Here is a 21,134-nt window from a genome sequence, read left to right as displayed (position 1 = left end):
TCTTTCCACAGCTGTGCCACTTGGCATTTCATCACTGCATGACTTTACAATATAATACAATAATTTCAATAAATATGCTAGATTTATATTAAAAAAAACGTATTAAAATTATTTTAAAAATAAACCAGTTATAATATTGTTAAATATAAAATATGATCAAATGTATAAAAAAAATTAATGGATAATCTAAATATTTATTTGTTTATTTTGAATGTTTTTTGAGTGTTGGAGTATCATGACAATCAGCATCTAAAGCTATAATGCTGAACTTTATAAGGTTGTGCTCTTTCACAGCTCAACAGCACAGCATTTATCCTCTTCTTGGTAGTACAGTTAGGTCACGTGTACTGTTTCCTAGGTTCAGCAAATATATTGTGGCTGAGCAGATTTTTTGAGTGTTTATGTATGCGTGTACTTTAAGAAGCTCTCTTTAAGAAACTTTGGAGTGTTGCCATTCCAAATAATGATCTAATGAAATGATCTTTCATCACTCACTTGACCAGATTACATTACAGATGCCTCCACCAGAAACAGTATTGAGACTTGCTATGGGAAAGGAAAACTACATACCACGACAAAACATTGGGTGTGTGGTGTGTGTTTAAGAGGAAGGGAACAAGACACTGTGTTCAACTAGGATCAAAGCCATTAAAACTAAGAATACCTTTGTCAGTATTAAAATGTTGAAATATCAAGTGTCTTCATTTTATTTATGTTTTTATAAAGGACAATCAGTAGATATGTAGTTATTTAGAACAATTGTTCTCATTAGGCCCCCCAGTGGGCCCTCAGCAAACTTCCAAATGGGTCACAAGATGATTTAAAATTACCTAATTATATTAAAAAGAAACTTAACTTGATTCAAATGCAACAACACACAAATTTTCCCCTAATAACAACTGTTTTTATTGAAGATCATACCGAATCAGAATCTTGAATCTTCTGTTATCTCAAAATTATTTGTGGTTAATTATTTTAATATAGCAACACTCGCAATGACTGTTAAGAATTTTATTTTTTGAAAGCAAGCAGCTTTATCATAAATACAGCAGAAATACCAGAGTAACTTGTCCAATATGAGGGGCCTTTGAATATGGTGTTGGAAAATGGGGGGCCTTCGGGTCAATAATTTGCTTTGTTTTTTTAGTGGCACCCCCCTTTGAAAGTGGAAAGCCACTGCATTCATGTCACATTTAAGAGACTGAGAATGGCATGCATTATTTTTGTATTTTAGCTTTGAAAACAAGAGCTCATCCACAACATGAGCTTTAAATGCATAGCCAATAAACAACACCCATCCATCCTACGCTACCCTGAAAAACGTTCACATGCTGAAATAACACAGTTATAGACATTATCATTTAATATGGAAACATACTGGATTGGATTATTTCTTTCTGTAAAAATAAATGATTTTGACCCTACAGATGTGTGACATGCACTCATAGCCCTGTTAAACTTTTATGTTTCAATAAAGTGTTGAGTGATGTCTGTTACACATTCAGTGGCTAAGACACACACTGTATCTCTATGACCTTTTGATGATTGACATGTTTAGTGGGTGTAAAGCGAGTTGTCATGGAAACACTTTGTTGTGATATCAAACTTCACACTGCAAAATGGCGTGCAGAAAGTGAACGGTCCAGTATCTGCCATAGTGTGATATTTACAGTGCACAACATGTCAAACAAACTGAATTCTTGCACTACAGCATTTCAGCGCATCAGACGGGACATGACATGCATTTACCAGAGTTTCAGTTCATATCCTGTTTTACCCTCTCACTCTCAGCACCTCTTTATCACCCATATTATTTAAGCATGCAACAAATCAGTTTTATACTCACAAATTAAAAACATGAAAGCTGACCAGTCAGAGGTGTTTTTAATGCAGTATGCATCATCGATTTGGATTTTGCAAAAACATACTCTTCCTTTTCTCATTTGTTCATTTACTTAGCTGCTTTTCTATGCAAACTAATGTTTCTCCATTTTCAGCTCATTTAGCACTGTGAAAGTAGAGAAACCCATGGCCAACAGGAAACAGATGTGCACCTCAGAACAAAAGGTCTGGAGCTGTTGGTTGGTGTCTTTGCATGTTTGATGTATAATGGAAAGAATCAACTCTCCACCAAGCACCGTTCATTGAAGTAGCTTGTTTTTGCATGTGACAGAATATGAAGTGTGTAAAGTGTTTTCGAAGCCTGTCTGCGTGTGTGACCATTGGAAAATATAGTACTGCATCTATATGTCCAGCAGTGACCACTGGTGTCCACAACAATTCTGTGATTTAATGAACACAAGCGGTGGGAAAGATGTGTGAGAGCCACTGGAGGGTCAAACTAAAGGCATCAAACACTCACTTCATATTTCAGCTTTTGTTTAAACTGTTGTCATAGAGACGATTGCTGCTAGCATAGCTTATTTTCTTTCCTTTTTTTTCTGGTTAAGGACTATAGATGATGAGATCACCGCTGGAAATCAATGAAACAGATTGAGAGACATTGATCAGTGAAAGGACACACAGTTCTGTTTAACCAATCTTTCCCTGTCAATCCTACCTAAGCTGCATGTGGAGGCCACAGCTTATTTATCTGCTGTACTGAACTGAAGTAAACCTGTTCAGAGCAAAGGTACATTATGAACGGTACTAATGCTGTCCACTACATGTCTTCCAAAGTTGTCAGATTTATTGTCTTTTCACACTAAACAGCTGTTTGTCTTTGCCAATGTCAGCTCCAGTCAAACACATTTCACACTACAAGACTTGGATTGTAGGCAGGTCTAGATATTTAGCTTATTAAATATCTCTCAGGCATTGCCGCATCGGCATCACATCAGTTCTCTCAGATCATGTCCTTGATCATTTAAACATAGAGATGGTCACTCACAAGCGAACACCGATTTGCCTGATTTTGGGCTTTTGTCTACAGTACAACATCCATTAATTGTTGTGCTAAAATCAATCAATCAGGACTAAAATCATGATAATAACATAGCAGCATAGCTGGCTGTCAATATTTTGTTTGTATAGCACTTTTCACAAAACACATTGTTTCAAAGCGTCTTTAGAGAGAATCATGATGTTAAAGTTTATAATAGCCTATCTTCATGCCTTATAGTCGCATTTAGCAGATTAGAGCTGGGCAATAATATAGTGTACATTCTGCAATGATATAAACAATCAAGCAGTTGAGATTTGCTATATCACTTTATGTGAGTACTGTATGTGTGTGGGTAAATTTATATCCATCCTGAAACACTCGAAAAACGTAAAAATATTGCTGGGTGATAATATAATTTACATTTTGCCATGATATAAACAATCACACAGCCGAGATTTTGCTGTATGTATGCGAATAAAGTAGGATAAACTTAAATATCTAACTTTATGTATAGAGCTGTACGATAATATACTTTACATTTGGCATTTTATATGTATTACTATGCTAGTGTACAGTATGTGTGAGGGTAAAGTTTGATAGGCCTGCTTCTTGTAGGATGGAGAGAAAAAAACGAACATGGGTGGAGCTTTGAATATCAAATCCCTTGATCTCACTATCCCATACTGACAAAGCAAAATTCCCTTCAGTGCACACAGTATAATTCATGAGAAGTCATAATGCATGTCATAATAAGGCCTTTGTTTGAATATGATGATCAGAACGGTCTATAAATCTGTTCAACCAACAATAGTTTGAACACGTTATACATCAGCCAAGGTGAATTCTGAAAACTAAGCTCTTCATCTGTGGTGAATAATTGCGTGCAGTGTGCTCCTGGCTCCAGCCAAAAGCTTTCTGTCAGTAATGCTGCTGCTGTCAACGTGAGTCCTGTCACAAGTTCTGCTGCATGCCTCTCTTCAGCAGAGCAACTCTGACTGTCAGTGTTACCATGTTAGTGTCCTGATGCCATGGTTACTCTGGGTACACAGCACTGCAAAAACAGCCACCTGGGTTTTAGAAGGACCACATCCAAGACCAAACAGAAATCGCAACTAGCCTTTTTTGAAAGAAATTTCTAAACACATTTTAAAGGCTTATAAAAATAGAATATACCTATGAAAATGTTAATATACCTATGAATGATTTTAAAAGCGGAATAGGCAGCACAGTTTTATAGTAGTTTGAGATTAAATGGATGTAGGAGCAGAATGTGATACTGAGCTTTGAAAGCAGGAGAGGAAGGAGAGTGTGAAAGATTTTATACAGCTGGTCAGGGAACAGGATCCATCTTGTCAGTGCTATTTTCAAAACCAAAACAATAGCCCCATTCTTAAGGCAAGGAAATCACAAGTGTAACTGCCAATATCATACTTCAGTTGTTGGTAAATAAACTTCAGTGGTTAACCACACTCTTATTTAGTGGATATTGTGACTCAAGAAACATCTGACAAATTCTGTCACATGTCTCTCTCTATTCAGCCATATTGAGCAAGTTTTCATCTTAACCGTTGGGAGTCTAAAAAAGACTTTTCCTCAGCTCCATGTGTGACCATTACCTAATATTGTTTTTGCCTACATTATGGCCTTGACAACAGGCTTTCTGTCAACTTTCAGACCTGGCAGAGAACAGTAGTAGTGTTCTCAACTGATAAGCCCATAAATATGTAGTATTAAAATATACTAGGACCTGCAGCAGGTGTTTGGGTGACATGATTGTGTGCAGGTCTATGCTACTGAAAGCTCTTTGTCACTACAGTTCTACACAATTACAGAGTCAGAAATTTACTTACATTCTTCTTAGAGCATGTGTATTTGCACTAGATGTGAATATTGGATATCTGGGTAATTTCTCAACTGAGTCTCCAAGTTGTCATGTATTGGTATTACCCAAGTGTTGCTATAGACACCCGTGACTATTTTTGCTTTGGATTCTGAATGAATTGAAGTGTACACTAGTACGGACTGTAGAACCTTTAAAGGAAATGTACTTGGAAAAATGTCTACTATCGATTCAGGACACAAAAACAGCGCAACAATCATGCAATGCTACACATGCTTTTTATTGAGGAGGAGAAATTGAGGTTAAAAAGATAAAAGGTACAGGAATGGCAATGATAACTCTGGCTGTGTTCAGAATGGCATACTATTGTATTATTCATAATGTATCTGCAGTATATATACTGCACATCATTTGCACATTTTCCACATGCCTGGAAAATCCAGATGATCTAAATGTACAAAATACTGCACACTGTGTGGAATGTATTGTGGGATACACACTTGATTTTGTTCCATTTCCATTTGATGACTGAACAACTGTTATTTATAACATATCATGATCATACTTATAAAGTATATTTTTACACAGCACTGAAATTAATGAAATCTCATTTAAATTATATGCAGTAAAATAGTATTCCTTTCCAAACAAACATAGCCTGAGAGTCATTTCCTGTTTACTGTCTTTATTAAAGAATGAGTGGCTAGATTTCAAATTAGAATTTTTGCCCACCCCTTTAATAATCCTAACATTGCAGGAGTCTTTTGCAGTGTAATATTTATTAAAGATGGTTTTGAGAGAAATTTACAAAAATATATCACTCATTCTTTAGTTGATATAACACATAAAAAACCCTGAAAATAACAGATGATATTAAAACATTGATAACGTTAAAAAAAGTGTAAAAAAAAGTGTGTAGGAATACAATTTTATTAAAAATAATAATAATAATAATAAACATTTTCATATTGCTTCCCCATCAGGCCATCATTCAGCCACTCCCTCTACCCAAAACATCATGTACCAAGAATGTTTCGGTTCATAGATAAACAACTGTGTATGGGTTGTCTGAGCAGCATTTGAGATGAAGGGAGTGGACTTCATTCATAAGGGCCCACATCATGTGGCACTGCTTAATATAAGATGTTTATTTAGAAAGTGACTAAAGCACTTGAGTAGAATACCTCTAAAAGTGCACTCGATAGTACATACTGTAACTCAAGTTCACCCAAAGAAAACTGGACCCGATTCAAACAACCAGACATATAAAAGCTCATAAAAACAACAAAAAGGAAATGCAACAATTAATTACAACAATAATTTTAAATAGGTAACTAAATACAAAAATGTACAGATATGGACAAAAAAAAAACAACAACCTGAAAATGAAAATCAGTGGACGTGTGATTCATCATAGAAAACGAAAACTTTGGCATTTAATGTATATAAATAAATAGTTAAGTAGCACTGCATTAAGTATTTAAAAAAACATATTTGTGCAATGCTTCAGCATAGTCATAGTGAAAGGTACTGGAATTAATGAAAGGCTAAATATGTTAGTTTATAGTCAAAAAATTCATAATGAGTTGAGGGCTCAAGTCCAAGGCTTCAATCCACAATCAACAATTTCATTAATAAATATATATAAGTGAATCTGATGACCCACTGTCAAACATATCTAAATGCAACTTTGACCAACGACAACCAGCATTAGATGTTTTGTCCAGCAAAAGGTCAGACAACAAATTCTCATTCAGTGGTGTTTTGCATAGGTTGCATCAGGTTCTGAGTGCTACATCAGTTTTTATCTTATCTTACTAAAGCAGCTCAAGCTTTTTAACGGAGAAACAAGGCTGACCACATGCCCCATGAGTCCTGACTAGTGGTGATGCGTCTCTGTAGCAGTCACTACGCAAGCAGGGTTCTTACACTGGTGCTGGGTTTAGTGTCCTCCATATTTCTCTTTGTGCCTGTCTGTTTGCGTTTGGCCACACGGGGACTTTCCTCTGTGATAATGCCCTCTAGGGGCATGGCAGGCTCTCTGCTTTCTCGACTCACGAACATAGACGGATTATGGGATACCATCTCAAACCTCTGCTCTGCAGCTTTACGAACGGCTGCTTTCCTCTTGGTCCTGGGCTGAGGGGAGGGTAAAGCTTGTCCAGCTGCTGAGGAAGGCAAAGCACACTGGAGAGAAGAGGAATAGCTGCTGGCAGACATAGCAGCATTAGTAGTGCCAGCCAGGGCTGCACTGCCAAGCCGTGCCATTGCTACAGGGATCTCCTCCAGAGATTCTACAGAGTCAGAATGATACTCAGCAGGGGGACCAGCGGCTTGTATGGGTGCAAGAGGGGGGAGGGAGGCCCGCAGGGGGAATGCTGGGAAGGGTAAGCGTTGACCAATAGAGGAGGACACAGTGGAGGCAGCTACAGAGGACCCTATTTGTGTAAAGCGCAGACACAAATCACAAAGGTAACTCACACTCTGATTCACCAATATCAAGACCACTGAAAAACACCACAAGGATTTTTTTTTTAAGCATTTGCTACAATTATGTCAGAATCGATTCAATTTTACATTTTTACAAGATTATACTGGGAAACTACATGCTAAACTCAAACAGCTAAACTTGTGTGAATAAAAACAGCTTATGGAATCTCGTTTCTGCAACCTAAGAAAAAAAACAAGCTTTGGTAAATTATTATTATGACATAAAAATCATAATGATATATTATATATTATCGAAATTATGACAAACTGTCATTATAAAAAGCAGAAATTTATCTCATAATTATGACTTTCTCATAATTCCTACTGTCCCTTTTTATCTCCTAATTTCTACTTTATGTCAGATTATACAAATTCTAAATGATGGCAAACTGTCATATAAAAAGTTGAAACTTCTCATAATTATGACTTTTATAACTTTCTCATAATTTATACTGTCATAATTATGAGATAAATTTAAAATTATGACAAATATTCGTAGCTATGACTCATATGACTTTTAATCTCAATGACTATCATATTTTCAATTTTGTCATTATTTTTTATGTCAGAATTATGACTTTTAATGTCAGAATTATGATTTACTAATGGATGTTTTATGTTGCAGAAATAAGCTTCAATAGTTCCTAGATCAAATATTTGAACAAGGCACACAGGTAGTTTAGGAGCACAGAACTAATCAAACACTATAATTACAACTAACAATGCAACACAAGCTAAAATAAATCAGGTAAAGACAACTGCTCTATTAGCAGATTTTTTATTATTCTTAGTGCGATTCTTCCATCTAAAGCAAACAGGGTGTTGTTCAGTGATTCAGATCTACCACACTGTTTAATATTATAACATAGCAACGTCTTCCATAACTTACTAATCTCCTAAACCAGTGACGCACTGTTAGGATTAGTCTACATTCTATCTTAGTTCTCATGTTCAGTATGTGATATGCTGCTAATATGTTGCAGCACTGTACTTTTTATCTGTGTTTGTAAACATAAACAACATTTTAGGCACTTGCACTAATACATAAAACACATGCACTAATAATTGCATAATGAACAAATGTATACTATCTGTGTTTTATTTATATACGTCCAGGCACTTTTTTACTCTTTCTTACTCTCATCTCTATTCTGGCCTGTACTCCTCTGATCTTCAGCCTCCTAGAATGAATCACTGTTGTATTCCACATTTTGTAAATTGCTTTAGATAAAAGTGTCTGCTAAATGAATAGATGTACACTACTATTCAAACGTTTGGGGTCAGTAAGTGACAGTAGACTTACACTGTTACAAAACATTACTATTTCAAACAAAAGTTGTTCTTTTGACGTTTCAGCCTTGGCGAGCATAACGGGCTTCTTTCAAGAACATAAAAAAAATTAAAATCTTATCGACCTCAAACTTTGAACAGTAGTGTAAATCAAAGAGATATTACAGACATAAGTTGATCGTGTACGTTTATCTTACCCTGCTCAGCAGAAGTCTTTGGCATGCCTTTGGTGGTGCTGGTGTCAATGGACCTGTCACTGTTTACCTCGGCTGCAAGTTTGCGCACTTTCCACTTTTTTTTCTATGGAAATAAATGAAACTGTTTTACCACATAATGAGGCAGACAGATGTTGCAACTTAAGTAGAGTGTACAGGCCACTGGTTGTATAAATAGACCCTAAAATTATTATACATTTGTTTGATATTAACTTGTTGTGTGTCTGCAGGTTGTGTTGTGTGTGATAATGTGTCACACCTGTGTGTGTTTGTGAGGGTGAGGAGATGCTTTGTTCTCTGTTAGGACAGCAGGGAGGAGCTCTTCTTCACCCAAGTGCTCAGACGAGCCTCTGACCTGGCCGTTGCCGTAACGCCTACGGAGAGACGCCCATTATTCAAAGCTTGTGCACAAATGACCAAACAACAATTTTACATTCACTTATTTACTTCAGATGTTATACCATAGACAACATTTCTTAAAAAAAAGATACATCCACTGTCTTCGAAGACCATTTGCTATGATTGCTAAAAGTTCCAAGAGCCACATAACAAAATGCAATGACAAGCCGTTGCAAAACTATGGAAATTCTATGGAATCACTCATCACCCAACATGACTGTCAGTCTGACATCACAGTACCACTTTGCCACTGCTGGCTGATGTTCACATGCAATCATATCAACACTTCCTGCTACACAGATTGATCAAACCTGTCCCAGCCACTCCAGCTAACAAGAAGTTTAGAATACAATAGTAATCAGAATAGAAATAAGAGGTTTATATCTTAGCTTACTAGCAATCATTTTTATTGTACAGACTATTATAATCTCACATACAACGTGTGAACTTCATATTCATAATTTCATTACATTTTTAATGAAGACAACTAATGTCTGTTACTGAATAGACAATTTACGAGTGAGGCCTTTAATGTATAATAACATGGAAATTGAAATGCCATGGGAAACAATTCTGCCCCTATGACGTGTAAAATAGTATGAAAGCCTGTTTTGCAATCTCTGTTATGAAATACTGTTAATGCTCACTGTTTATTTTTGAGTAATATGACACATGAGCAAAACAGGCCTCAGTAACTGCTTCTGCAGAACTGGTCCAGTTAGGAGCCTGAAAAGGTTAAAATTAAACGAACACTCGGTTCACCGGGCTTTCTCAATTAAACAAAAACCTTAGAAAAATATGGATTATTGTAAAATGCATACTGATGTATAAGGAACTAATGGACCAGTCCCTCCAGATATAAAAATCAAATAAGTAAAAAAAAATGTAATCTGAAACTGATGCTCTAGCTCACATTTTAACTGCCCCACAAAAAGCATTAGTATGCTTTCTTCCCTTCCAGCTGAGTTCTCAAAGGGTTGTCATGATACCATAATTGCCCAATAGAATAAATGAGATTATCTGTATTTTTTGGATCACTGTAAAGGAATCAGTCATCCCCTTAAGCCACTCTTAGAACAAAATATGCAGAGTAACGCTGATTTGGCTGGACTGTAGACATTAATGTAGGCAGGCTTAAGGGGAGAGAAAGCCAAGTCTCGTGTGAATGGGTGATTGTTTTCCCAGGGCTCTACACTTACTTTTCTTTCTTTTTTTATTAAAATTGTTTTTTTTTTTTTTACAAAATTTTATTTTACAAAATAATAATAAATAAATGCAGTTCATGGCCCCTTTAATGCATCCTTGCTGGGAAAAAAAAAAAAAAAAAAACTTACCCCAAATACTACTACTACTACTTACCCCAAATTTTGCACGGTAATGTACATAACATAACTTGAGTCATTGACCACGTAATATTTTTAAGTATGCTATCGTTTTATTAATCTAGCTGGCAAAACTCACGCAGATCCTTCTTGGGAGCTCATGGCGGTTGGATCCTCTACCTCCATCTCAGGGTTGGTGTAGCCGAGAGTTCCGCCATAACTGACCTGCTGCTGCAGCAAAACAATGATGGAAATTAAATTATGGTGAGAGAGAAAACAGGCATATCAGAGATACATTACAATCGCTTCGAAAAGGAGTAGTGGTCCTACATGAAACATGTATGCTGCATTATAAACAAAGCATTATATGATCCACATTAGATACTGAATGACCTTCAAAGTAACACCATGATGTACAACCTTTAAAAAAATCACTGACAAAAATCATTTACCCATATTACATTTGCTCAAACTAGCTGAATATAATGCCACCAGCTGTTTTATTCAATAAATAAACTGTGATCAAATCTTCAGTTCTTTATATGCTAGGACTTATTTTTTAGCAACACAACCATCATCATCCAATAAATCCACAATAGGTATATACAGTGGGTACGGATATTTTTTTTTTTTTTTTTTGTGAACAGAAGTGTAGAATCTAAGAGTATGTGTGAGCAAATTTGTGTCTTAGGGGTGTGAGGTACTGATGGCACTTGTGTGCTTGTGTATGTGGTAACATGAAATTAGTGAAATGCCAGCCCTGCCCAACACAACAATCTACACAGTGAGCCAAAGCAAACATTTCTTAAAGAACAGCATAGTCACATGCACACCTCTCAAGCGCTCTCATGAGGTGTACTACTGAGTTAAGGCTGGGGTCAACTTACATAACCCTTCTGGAAAAAAATAACTAAAATCCCAGCCTCTCTAGGTAAGAGATTTTTGCAAAATAGCATATGTTTAGAATTGTGAAAGTATATTGTATGTTACATACTTCATTTTAATATGTTCACTTCTGTTCAAAAGTTTGGGGTTAAACTTAAAAGTCTAAAATATGCTTATGCTCACCAAGGCTGCATTTATTTATACTTTAAAATATTATTACAGTTTAAAATAACCAATTATTTCTGTGATGGCAAAGCTGAATTTTCATCAGCAATTACGCCAGTCTTCAGTGTCACATGGTACTTCAGAAATCATTCTGTGTTGATTTGGTGTTCAAACACGTATGTATTTTTATTATCAATGTTGAAAACAGTTGTGCTGCTTAATGTTAAACTGATAAATTTTTTCAAGATTTCTTTTATAAATAGAAAGTTCAAAAGGACAGTATTTAATTGATTGTATTTATTAGATTGTCAAAAAGTATTATACTGTCAAAGTGTAAAATGTTACTGTCATGCCTGCTTACAGCCTTATTTTTAAAGCACAGTGCTAAAGGTCCATCAAGGCAGATTCACATTGTCCTCAGAACACAAACCATGTGCTCTGTGGCAGGAAGTGAACTCATGGTGTGAGGTCATTTCCTATAGTTCAGTGTGAGCTCAACGTACCGCCCATGGGAGGAGTTGGCAGTAGCCTGGTGGAGACATTTTCCTGGGAATGTGTTAATTGCTCTGAGAAGCAACTGGACAGATGATTTCATCCTCACACTAGGTTGTTTTAACAACCTGGTTGTTACAACTAGGTTGCCATGAGCTAGCCACCCTGATGATTATGTATGTGGACACTTGCTCTGTTTTTTGAGTATTCATATTCAGTACATAAGCCTTCAAGGGGAATCTGATAGATTTGTGAACAGATATGTATTTTTTCAAAGGCTCAAAAACCTAAACCACTATAAAACAGAAAGTTGGAAGTGTGAAGTCATGGCCATATCTAAATACATACACTACCTTTTAAAAGTTTGGGGTTGGTAAGATTTTTTTATGTTTTTGAAAGAATGTCCTTATGCTCACTAAGGCTGCATTTATTTGATTAAAAATACAGTAAAGTCAGAAATGTTGTAAACTATTAACACAGTTTAAAATAATTGTACTATTTTAATGCATTTTAAAATGTAATTTATTCCTGTGATTGCAAAGCTGAATTTTCAGCAGCCATTACTCCAGTCTCCAGTGTCACACGATCCTTCAGAAAACATCCTACTAATATGCTGATTTGCTGCTCAAGAAACATTTCTTATTATTATCAATGTTGAAAACTGATGTGCTGCTTAATGTTTTTGTGGAAAGCATGATACTTTTTTTTCAGGACTCAGTGATGAATAGAAAGTTTAAAAGAACAGCATTTACTCAAATTAGATTTTTTTTTGTAACAGTGTAAATCTCTTTACTGTCACTTCAGCTCAATGTAATGCATCCTTGCAGAATAAAAGTATTTTTTAAAAATCTACTGACCCTAAAATTTTCAACAGGAGTATATTTAGATGAAAAAAAACTGGCATTTCCACAAAATTCGTATAGAATTAATAGCATAGAATAATTTAAACATGCGTCAGCGTGTCTCCTGCACCTGTGTATTTCATGTATGCTCCAAGTACTAATATATAATTACATAAAAATAACAGGCCGAAATACAGATCTGTTGAGAGCCTGCAATTTTTTCAATGGACTGGCAACAAAATGGTGACATTAATCAGCTAATTAATTGATACATTTGCAAGTTTATGTGAGTGGAAAAAAATATATTATCTTTTTGTTATTTTGAACAAACCAAAAATGTACAGTATAGACATTGTCCATCAAAAAAATGTACATAACCATCTTTAGCTGTGCTGAAAATATATGTTTGTTTGTCTGTTTTACCTTGATTAGATTAATCGTGGGAACCCCAGATTCATGCTCTGGAAGGGGCTTTTTGGAATCTTTGGCCTCTTGCAGATGCCGCTGTCGCACAATATACTCGTATGTGCTAAGTCTGTTCCACACTAAAGGAGAGAATGAGACAGAGTCTGATACAAAATGTCTACTGCCATATCGCCCATACACATCACATCATTTATAATGTCATTCAGGATAGGAACCATATCTACATATTTTTTATTGTACATATTATTCATATCATTAGGCAAAAACTTGCCTATTATAAAGTATAGATGTGGATGTTTATTTCTTGTTTGATCTCAAAAACAGGTTGGAAAGTGAAACCAAGTTCTTTTGCCTCTGGATTTTCTTGGAATGCCCCCTTGTGGCACAAAGTGAGATGTCACGTGTACATAACAGGGCTTAATGTAGTATACATCATTTAAATGTCTATCTTCTTTATTTTACGTTTATATTTCTTTATTGTTTATTTAATTTCTTCTCATTGTTTATTTGAGCCATGAGCTACTGCAAGCCGACAAACCCACAGAGGAGAATGTTTAATTAAGGTTAATTAACAACAGCAACAAAGCATCAAATAACCTCAGAACCAGAGACTGATCATAGGATGACTGTCCTTGTCAGTGTGGCTTCAGAAAATCAATTGATCTTGCCTATGGTGTTTTGTTGTCAAGGCTGGCACTAAACTACACAGATCTGCCTGAGCTGAAGGTAGGCAGCATGTGGCGGTGAATGACTGTCATGGTAATCAAGCTGCAGTCTATCTTATGCAGACTACACCAAAGCCTGCACTCAAACCCAACTGTTGGCATTGGGCAGATATTGAGCTGATTATTCCAGGAATCAGAGGAATACACCTGCACCTGCTGTTCAAAAGGTAAATAGTTGCAGAAACCCCACTTCAAAGATACAGTATATTTGTAATGACATATGCAAATATAGGCATATTGTAATTCCAAGTTTGCTGCAATTACTTTTAATGCATTCAGTTCCTTATTAAGAATTTGAGTGCACTATAAATCAAGGCAGCTGAGTTTAATCCTAGGTTAATTTTGAAGACAGAGGTGTGCATTGCTGGGAATGCTCTCTCATACACTACTGTTCAAAAGTAGGATACAGTAAGATTTGTTTTTAAAGATATTAATACTTTTATTCAGCAATTTAATTGACAGTAAAGACTTTTACATTGTTACAAAAAAATCTATTTCAAATTAATGTTGTTCTTTTTACCTTTCTATTCAGCAGTCCTGAAACAAAATGTATCACAGTATCCACAAAAATATTAAGCAGCACAACTGTTTTCAGCATTGATTATATTAATAATTGTTACTTGTCAGCATATTAGAATGATTTCTGAAGATTCATGTGAGACTGCTGAAAATTCTTTGCCATCACTGGAATAAATTACATTTTTAAATATGTGACCCTGGACCACAAAACCAGTCTTAAGTCGCTGGGGGATATTTGTAGCAATAGCCAAAAAAAAAAAACATTGTATGGGTCAAAATTATCGATTTTTCTTTTATGCCAAAAATCATTAGGATATTAAGTAAAGATCATGTTCCATGAAGATATTTTGTAAATTTCCTACCGTAAATATATTAAAACTTAATTTTTGATTAGTAATATGCATTGCTAAGAACTTCATTTGGACAACTTTAAAGGCGATTTTCTCAGTATTTAGATTTTTTTGCACTCTCAGATTCCAGATATTCAAATAGTTGTATCTCGGCCAAATATTGTCCTATCCTAACACATCATATATCAATGGAAAGTTTATTTATTCAGCTTTCGGATTATGTATAAATCTCAATTTCGAGAAATTTACCATTATGACTGGTTTTGTGGTCCAGGGTCACGTATATTAAATATAAAAGTTATTTTAATTGTAATAATATTTCACAAAATTATTGTTTTTACTGTACAAATAAATTAAAAAAATGCCCTGGTGACAAAATCATTTTTAGAAATCTTGTAGGTAGAAGAGTGTACTCACTGAGGTACATGTGGAAGCAGAGTAAGTGTCCCAGCAAAAGTGCAGACAGTAGGCCCAGAGCAATGGTGACTCCTGTTAGAGTGGGAATGGCTGGACCAGCTGTGGTGACTGGAGCCACTGGTAGAAACACAAACCACACCACAGACTCATTCCTTACTGCAGACAGAAAAAGAAATACAGAAGATTAGAGCTCTGACATGTGGACACATCTGTGAAAATGTGTGTTTTGTTGTGTGTAGTGTGGCCAACTTTTCAGTACATTCAAAGACGCCCTTACCCTGTTGAAAGTGCTTGTTGGAACGAAGTTTCGATGGGTCCAAAAAGAACTCTATAAAAACATAACTAGCAATAGCTACAACCAAAACAATCCCCAGGACAGCAGAAACCACACTATTGAGAAAAAGCCTGTCACAAATAGAAAGAGAGAGAAAAATAAATAATTAACAAATACATTGCACTTGAGATTTTCAGGCCTTCAAAGAGATTTTTTTTTTAGTAAATGCTATTTTTATACACTACTGTTCAAAGGTTTGAGGTCAGAAATAAAAAAAAAGTTATATGAAATATTAATTTCAATTTAAGACTGTTTTCTATTTTATTACATTTTCAAATGTAATTGATTCCTTTGATGGCAAAGCTGAATTTTTTATTTCAAATAGAAATTTTTGTAACAATGTAAATGTCTTTACTGTCACTTTAATGCATTCTTGCTGAACGAAAGTATTCATTAATTAAAAAAAAAAAATAAAATAAATCTGACCCGAAAAAATTTGAACAGTAGTGTGGATCTACAAGGATGAATTTGTGTTATGATATTTGTTTTATACTTGTAAAAAATGCTGCATTAGTTATGTCATAGGGACTTTATTCCCACTGCCTGAATATTTTCATTTAATGAAAAGTCATTTGCTACATTAGAAGGTAAAAACACGCATGACTGATTCATTGGTCAGCATCCCAAAAGTCTGCCAGTGAAAATGAAACTCACAAATGTTTGTATGTGATGCTAAGCAACAGCACTTGATCTCATGATTGCTTTATGACTTCCATTTGAGAAAACATTACATATGTCATAAAATCATGAAATGTTTCACATCAGCATACTGGATATGGTGACAGACTATAAAATAAAATGCTTTATCTGAATTTTACATCTCTTTCTGAAAAGTTTGACACAGGATCCGTCTGTCCATGGAAACGAACGGACAGAAAAAAACGGACCCACACAATGACAGACAGAGAAGAGGAAGTGAAAACGACTCACCAGTAATTTCTGCTGCCCACACAATTGTTCAACCATCGACAGTGGTGGTCAAAGCTTGCCACACACTTATTACATGCACTACAGTGTTTTGATTTAGGCCCCCTGGGAAGAACAAGTTTACAGGTAATTGGTTATTTACAGATTGTGGGGTACAAGAGCTGCTTGAAAAGTTACATGATTCGACACAATGCATTGTTAAGTACAGGGACAGGCAAAAAGGGTAGCATATCCTGTGAAAGTGCTAAGCATAAGCGATCCTCGCTTATGTCAGAATCCACCAATGAACATTAATTCAGGAGATGTTAAGACAGAGAAAACAATGTAAACTCAGAAACGTGCTCATACAGTCTGTCAGATGCAAAGTAGTAGTCTTTCAGTTAGTGCTGGGCGGTTTGATCAAAAATCTGTATCACAGGGTTTTTTTAAGGATTCTGACAGTTTCACGGTTTATCACGTTTTTTTCCTGATACTGCCTTTATATGAATCAGAAAGCATGAAACAGTTGCAGAAAAATCAAAGATGCTACATGTAGCATGAACAGTTCTTGATGTAAATTAGTTTATATAATTTAATAATTTAAAGCAAAAACAGAATGGTCTGACTTCAGCTTTTTGAAATTATGCTACATTAAACATCTGCACGAAACAAAAACAGTGAATGAAAATCACTGTTGCCAACTCTCGCGAAACAAATAAGCAACCGCAGCTTCAAAAACAGGTCCAAAATAAGATCTGAGCATGGTAAAATACCTGTAATGTAGGGCTGGGCGGTATATATCGAGTTTGTACAATATATCAAAATATTTTTTCTAAGCGATATGGTATGAGGCAATACCACCTATATCAACATACAGTAGTTTGATACGAGCGCATCTGAATAATAGCAAAGGACGCAGAGTGAGCTGCTGCGGGGGAAAGTGCATAATCCAATTTGTCCTAAACATGAGACATGCTTATATTAAGGGCTTTAAAATAACTCATAAGATATAGTTAACGTAACACATATAGTTTAAAGCAGTTTGCAACGTCAGATGCTCTGACAGACACGCAAGGCCACATTAACAGGGCTATAGGGCTAGGCGGGGCTGAAGCCCCGGGCCCCGAGCAAGAAGGGGGCCCGTGATTGGCTGTGGAGTAGACTGACTTGCCATCGGTAGCGCTGATCGCCAAAGACCCACCACGCCCCCCACTTATTAGTGCTGTTATTTAGTGGAGCTTTGTCGTAAATTCCATTCATTACCATTAGGGATTGAAAACATGAGTTACTCAATAAAATCCCAAGCTATCAGGTCATTTTACTAAAGCTGATGATGAAGTGGAAGTTATGGAATAGCAAGTGGACCAGGAACAAGGACCAGATAAAAACACAACGTCATCGTCCCCCATCGATTTTAGGTTAGTTTGATTATTGAAGTTATTATTATAACTTATTATATTATAATAATATAATAATATAATTATTATTCAAGTTAGTTGAACTTGACTGATGTATATTGCTTTTTGTGTCTGAAGAAACTATATATTCCCTTAAGGGGTGGGCGATAACCCGCTTGAAATATGTCAATCTTGTTGTGCAGTCATTTAAACTCTTTTGTAAGCACTGCGGTTTAAAACCAATTTTTAATCATTTTTTGCATTTTAAATCATTCATGCACATTAAGCAGTGGGGGAGAATTCATTTTGGTAAATGCGTGTGTGTTATCAGGGTTTCCAAGCCTGATACGAGCGGTGCACACCTCAGGCTTAAAGCAGCTGCGTGTACAGCCTGACTAAACTAGAGTCCTTTCTCACACCTTGTGCTTGAACATCCAAATACACATAGTTATGTGTCAAAATGCCCGTCTTTGTGAGTATCCTCATAAACGTATTCATTTGTGTCTTAAATGATTGTTAATAACTAAAGACAAGGCATGTGTAGTAGTAGGCTATTTGAGACCCTGGTATTATGTGAGGTCTTAAAGGAATAGTTCACCCAAAAATGAAAATTCTGTCATCATTCACTCACCCTCAAGTTGCTATAAACCTGCATGAATTTCTTTGTTTTTCTCAACACAAAAGAAGATATTTTGAAGAATGTTCGTAACCAAAAAGTGTCTGGTCTCCATTGACTCCCATAGTATTTTTTCATACTATGGAAGTAGGGCTGGGCAGTATGCCGGTATATATTGTTACTGCAGAATAAAGCGTCTATCGTTAGAGATTTTGCTATATAGTGTATTCCGCGGTATGCAAATATATCTGCGTAACATAGTACATTGCTTAGGCACTTATACCGGTATGCCGTTTTTTTATTATTATTCATACCAGTTGCATAATTAGAACCGGTTTACCATTTGAACTGGTATATCGCCCAGCACTACTGTCAGTTATTGTCAAGTTGCACCTGAAACTTCAAAAAAGTTGTCAAATTAACTATGTATTACAGTCAGCATTAGAAAGTGCTGCAATAGCTTAGTAATTTCCAATTCAAGACTTGGATGTCAATGATTGTAAGATTCAGCCACTTGTTCTTATGATATTGCTATTGCAGCATTTTAATAAAAACAATAAGATTTAATAAAATGTAGTGGGTGTGCATTACAGTTGTTTTACTACAGTTACAGAGGGTTACAGAAATCTGAATAAAGAATCTGTACACATGCATACCCACACAACAATAGAGAAATAGACAGCATCATGCCTGTACTTACACATCTACTTCACAGAGGTAGCAGTGACAGTTCTCAATGACGTGTGCATGTTTGGTGCGGTCAAACACCGGCATGGGTCCCTTATAACTCTTAGCTCTGACATTATAATCTGCAGGGTCGATGGAGATGGCCATCAGGTGCATGAAGAGGTGACAGACAAATGTAATGCCTGTACACTGAGCTCTGAGTTAAAGACTGATAATTACTCAAAAAAGTGAGTCTCTCAACAATTTAAAGCAGACATGCTGTATATAATTCACACAGAGCTGCACAAAGATTCAACTTCCAATGGCTGCTACAGGGTAACATATGCATATTAATAAGAGCTGATGTGCGCAGGAATAGCTTCATGCAGGCCATATGACAAACTGCAAAACAAGGATACAATATTTCCGGCTGGGATCCAGTGTGTGGGGAGCAGAGGCACAAATACACCAAAGCCAGTGACAGCAAAGTAGAGATAAAGCATCCAGGCCAGGAGCTGGAAAGGGTGCGGGGGCCAGCTCCAACCATTGGTCCGAGAGCACAGGGGCACATCAGCTCTCCTGGGTACCCCCTCACTCACTGGGGCTGTGCGATTGGAGTTCTTACTGCAGACATCCATGAGAGGGGAGCCTCCTTCTGTCACTCCTGCCATTAAAACAGTGCAGAATGTTTATTTTTAAAATATTACAGGTTTGATAAGACTCACTGCTTTAAAGGGATAGTTCACCCAAAAATGGTAATTCTGTCATCTTTTAATCACCCTCAAGTTGTCCAAACATGTATGGCTTTGTTTCTTCTGTGGTAGATAATAAAAGATATTTTGAGAAATGTTGCAGTTTTTTATTTTTTTTTGGTTTGGTTTGGTTACTGACATCCTTAAAAATGAAGAAGGAAAGAAGAAAGTCATACAGCTTTGACAGAATTATCTATACATTTTAAAATAATGTCACAACAATGTTTAAAACAGAGTTCCGAATTATTGTATTTTTAATTATTTCACACAAAATTTATTGAAAATGCTTTGTTTTTTATACGAATTAGATTTATTTCTAATTAAAAAAAAAAAAAACAGGGGACATCGGGGCTTTTTTCAGCCTTTTTATTTTTTGCATTTAGTTAGGTTTCTGGTGTGGCTGCCAACTCAGAAAATCTGAAACAAAAATAAGCAACCAATTTGTTATGAGGTGTCTAAAGTCTGAAACTGTGTCATCCAGTGAACTGTTTCAATTTGCAAGCCAGTTTCTAGTAGACAGCTATCCGAGCCATTTGAACGTAAAGATGCAATTCTCTCTAAAGGCGCATGTGAGGAGATGGCGAGTCAGGATCGTCATCTTCAAAAATACACATTAAAAAATAATGAAAAATACGAATAAGAGCATAATATAGGTTACAAACTTATACTTAAATAGCCTACATTGAGTACTAATACAACTGTGTTTTTAATGTATTCACAGGACTGTCCTACCAGGTGGGGTAAATCGCGTTCTCGAGCAAGCCCCAGCCATTAGGAGGGTGCTGGATGACCGGCGCAGCCAACATTTGATTCCGACGTGGCAGGACATCGAAGTCCTAGAATCCGTTAATGCAGCGCTGAAGAAGGTCACGGATTTTACAGATGCGCTGTCTTCCGAGAAGACAGTTACAGCGTCCTCTGTTAAACCAGTCCTACGGTTATTATCTGAGGATATGTTGCTCCCAACCGAGGAAGACACGGAGTTGACGCGCAACATAAAAAGGGTTAGCGTCATGGAAGACAAATATATAGTGCACCTGCAACATTAATTGATCCAAGATACAGGGACATCATGCACATCACGATTTGGCTTTCATTAGGGCACTGTGTCATATATCAAGGTCTCTTTAACGCAGTGGTTCTCAACCCGCGGCCCGTCACGAATTCAAATGCGGCCCACCGTGCTGAACACAATTAAAAAA

At 36.2% G+C, this 21,134-nt stretch overlaps 1 protein-coding gene across 4 annotated transcripts in view; it reads right to left on the bottom strand.

Annotated features, from left to right (window-relative positions):
• Positions 1-6,095: 6,095 nt before the first annotated feature.
• LOC107657105 (probable palmitoyltransferase ZDHHC1) overlaps positions 6,096-21,134 on the bottom strand; it is a 17,563-nt gene continuing 2,524 nt past the window's right edge. The window contains exons 2-11 of one of the 4 annotated variants that reach the window (XM_016445109.1): positions 19,600-19,844; positions 19,215-19,390; positions 16,526-16,627; positions 15,539-15,666; positions 15,262-15,417; positions 13,248-13,369; positions 10,580-10,671; positions 8,979-9,093; positions 8,702-8,804; positions 6,096-7,162 (exon numbers count right to left, since the gene is read on the bottom strand). In XM_016445109.1, the coding sequence (XP_016300595.1) occupies positions 6,633-7,162; positions 8,702-8,804; positions 8,979-9,093; positions 10,580-10,671; positions 13,248-13,369; positions 15,262-15,417; positions 15,539-15,666; positions 16,526-16,627; positions 19,215-19,390; positions 19,600-19,818 (1,743 nt within the window). In that variant the 5' untranslated portion in view covers positions 19,819-19,844 and the 3' untranslated portion in view covers positions 6,096-6,632. The remainder of the gene's footprint in view (positions 7,163-8,701; positions 8,805-8,978; positions 9,094-10,579; positions 10,672-13,247; positions 13,370-15,261; positions 15,418-15,538; positions 15,667-16,525; positions 16,628-19,214; positions 19,391-19,599; positions 19,845-21,134) is intronic. The other 3 variants (XM_016445112.1, XM_016445110.1, XM_016445111.1) reach the window with 3 other exon arrangements.

Source organism: Sinocyclocheilus anshuiensis, unplaced genomic scaffold (assembly GCF_001515605.1).
Source record: "Sinocyclocheilus anshuiensis isolate Anshui unplaced genomic scaffold, SAMN03320099.WGS_v1.1 scaffold944, whole genome shotgun sequence".
Lineage (NCBI taxonomy): Eukaryota > Metazoa > Chordata > Actinopteri > Cypriniformes > Cyprinidae > Sinocyclocheilus > Sinocyclocheilus anshuiensis.
This window is presented reverse-complemented; position numbering and strand designations above follow the sequence as displayed.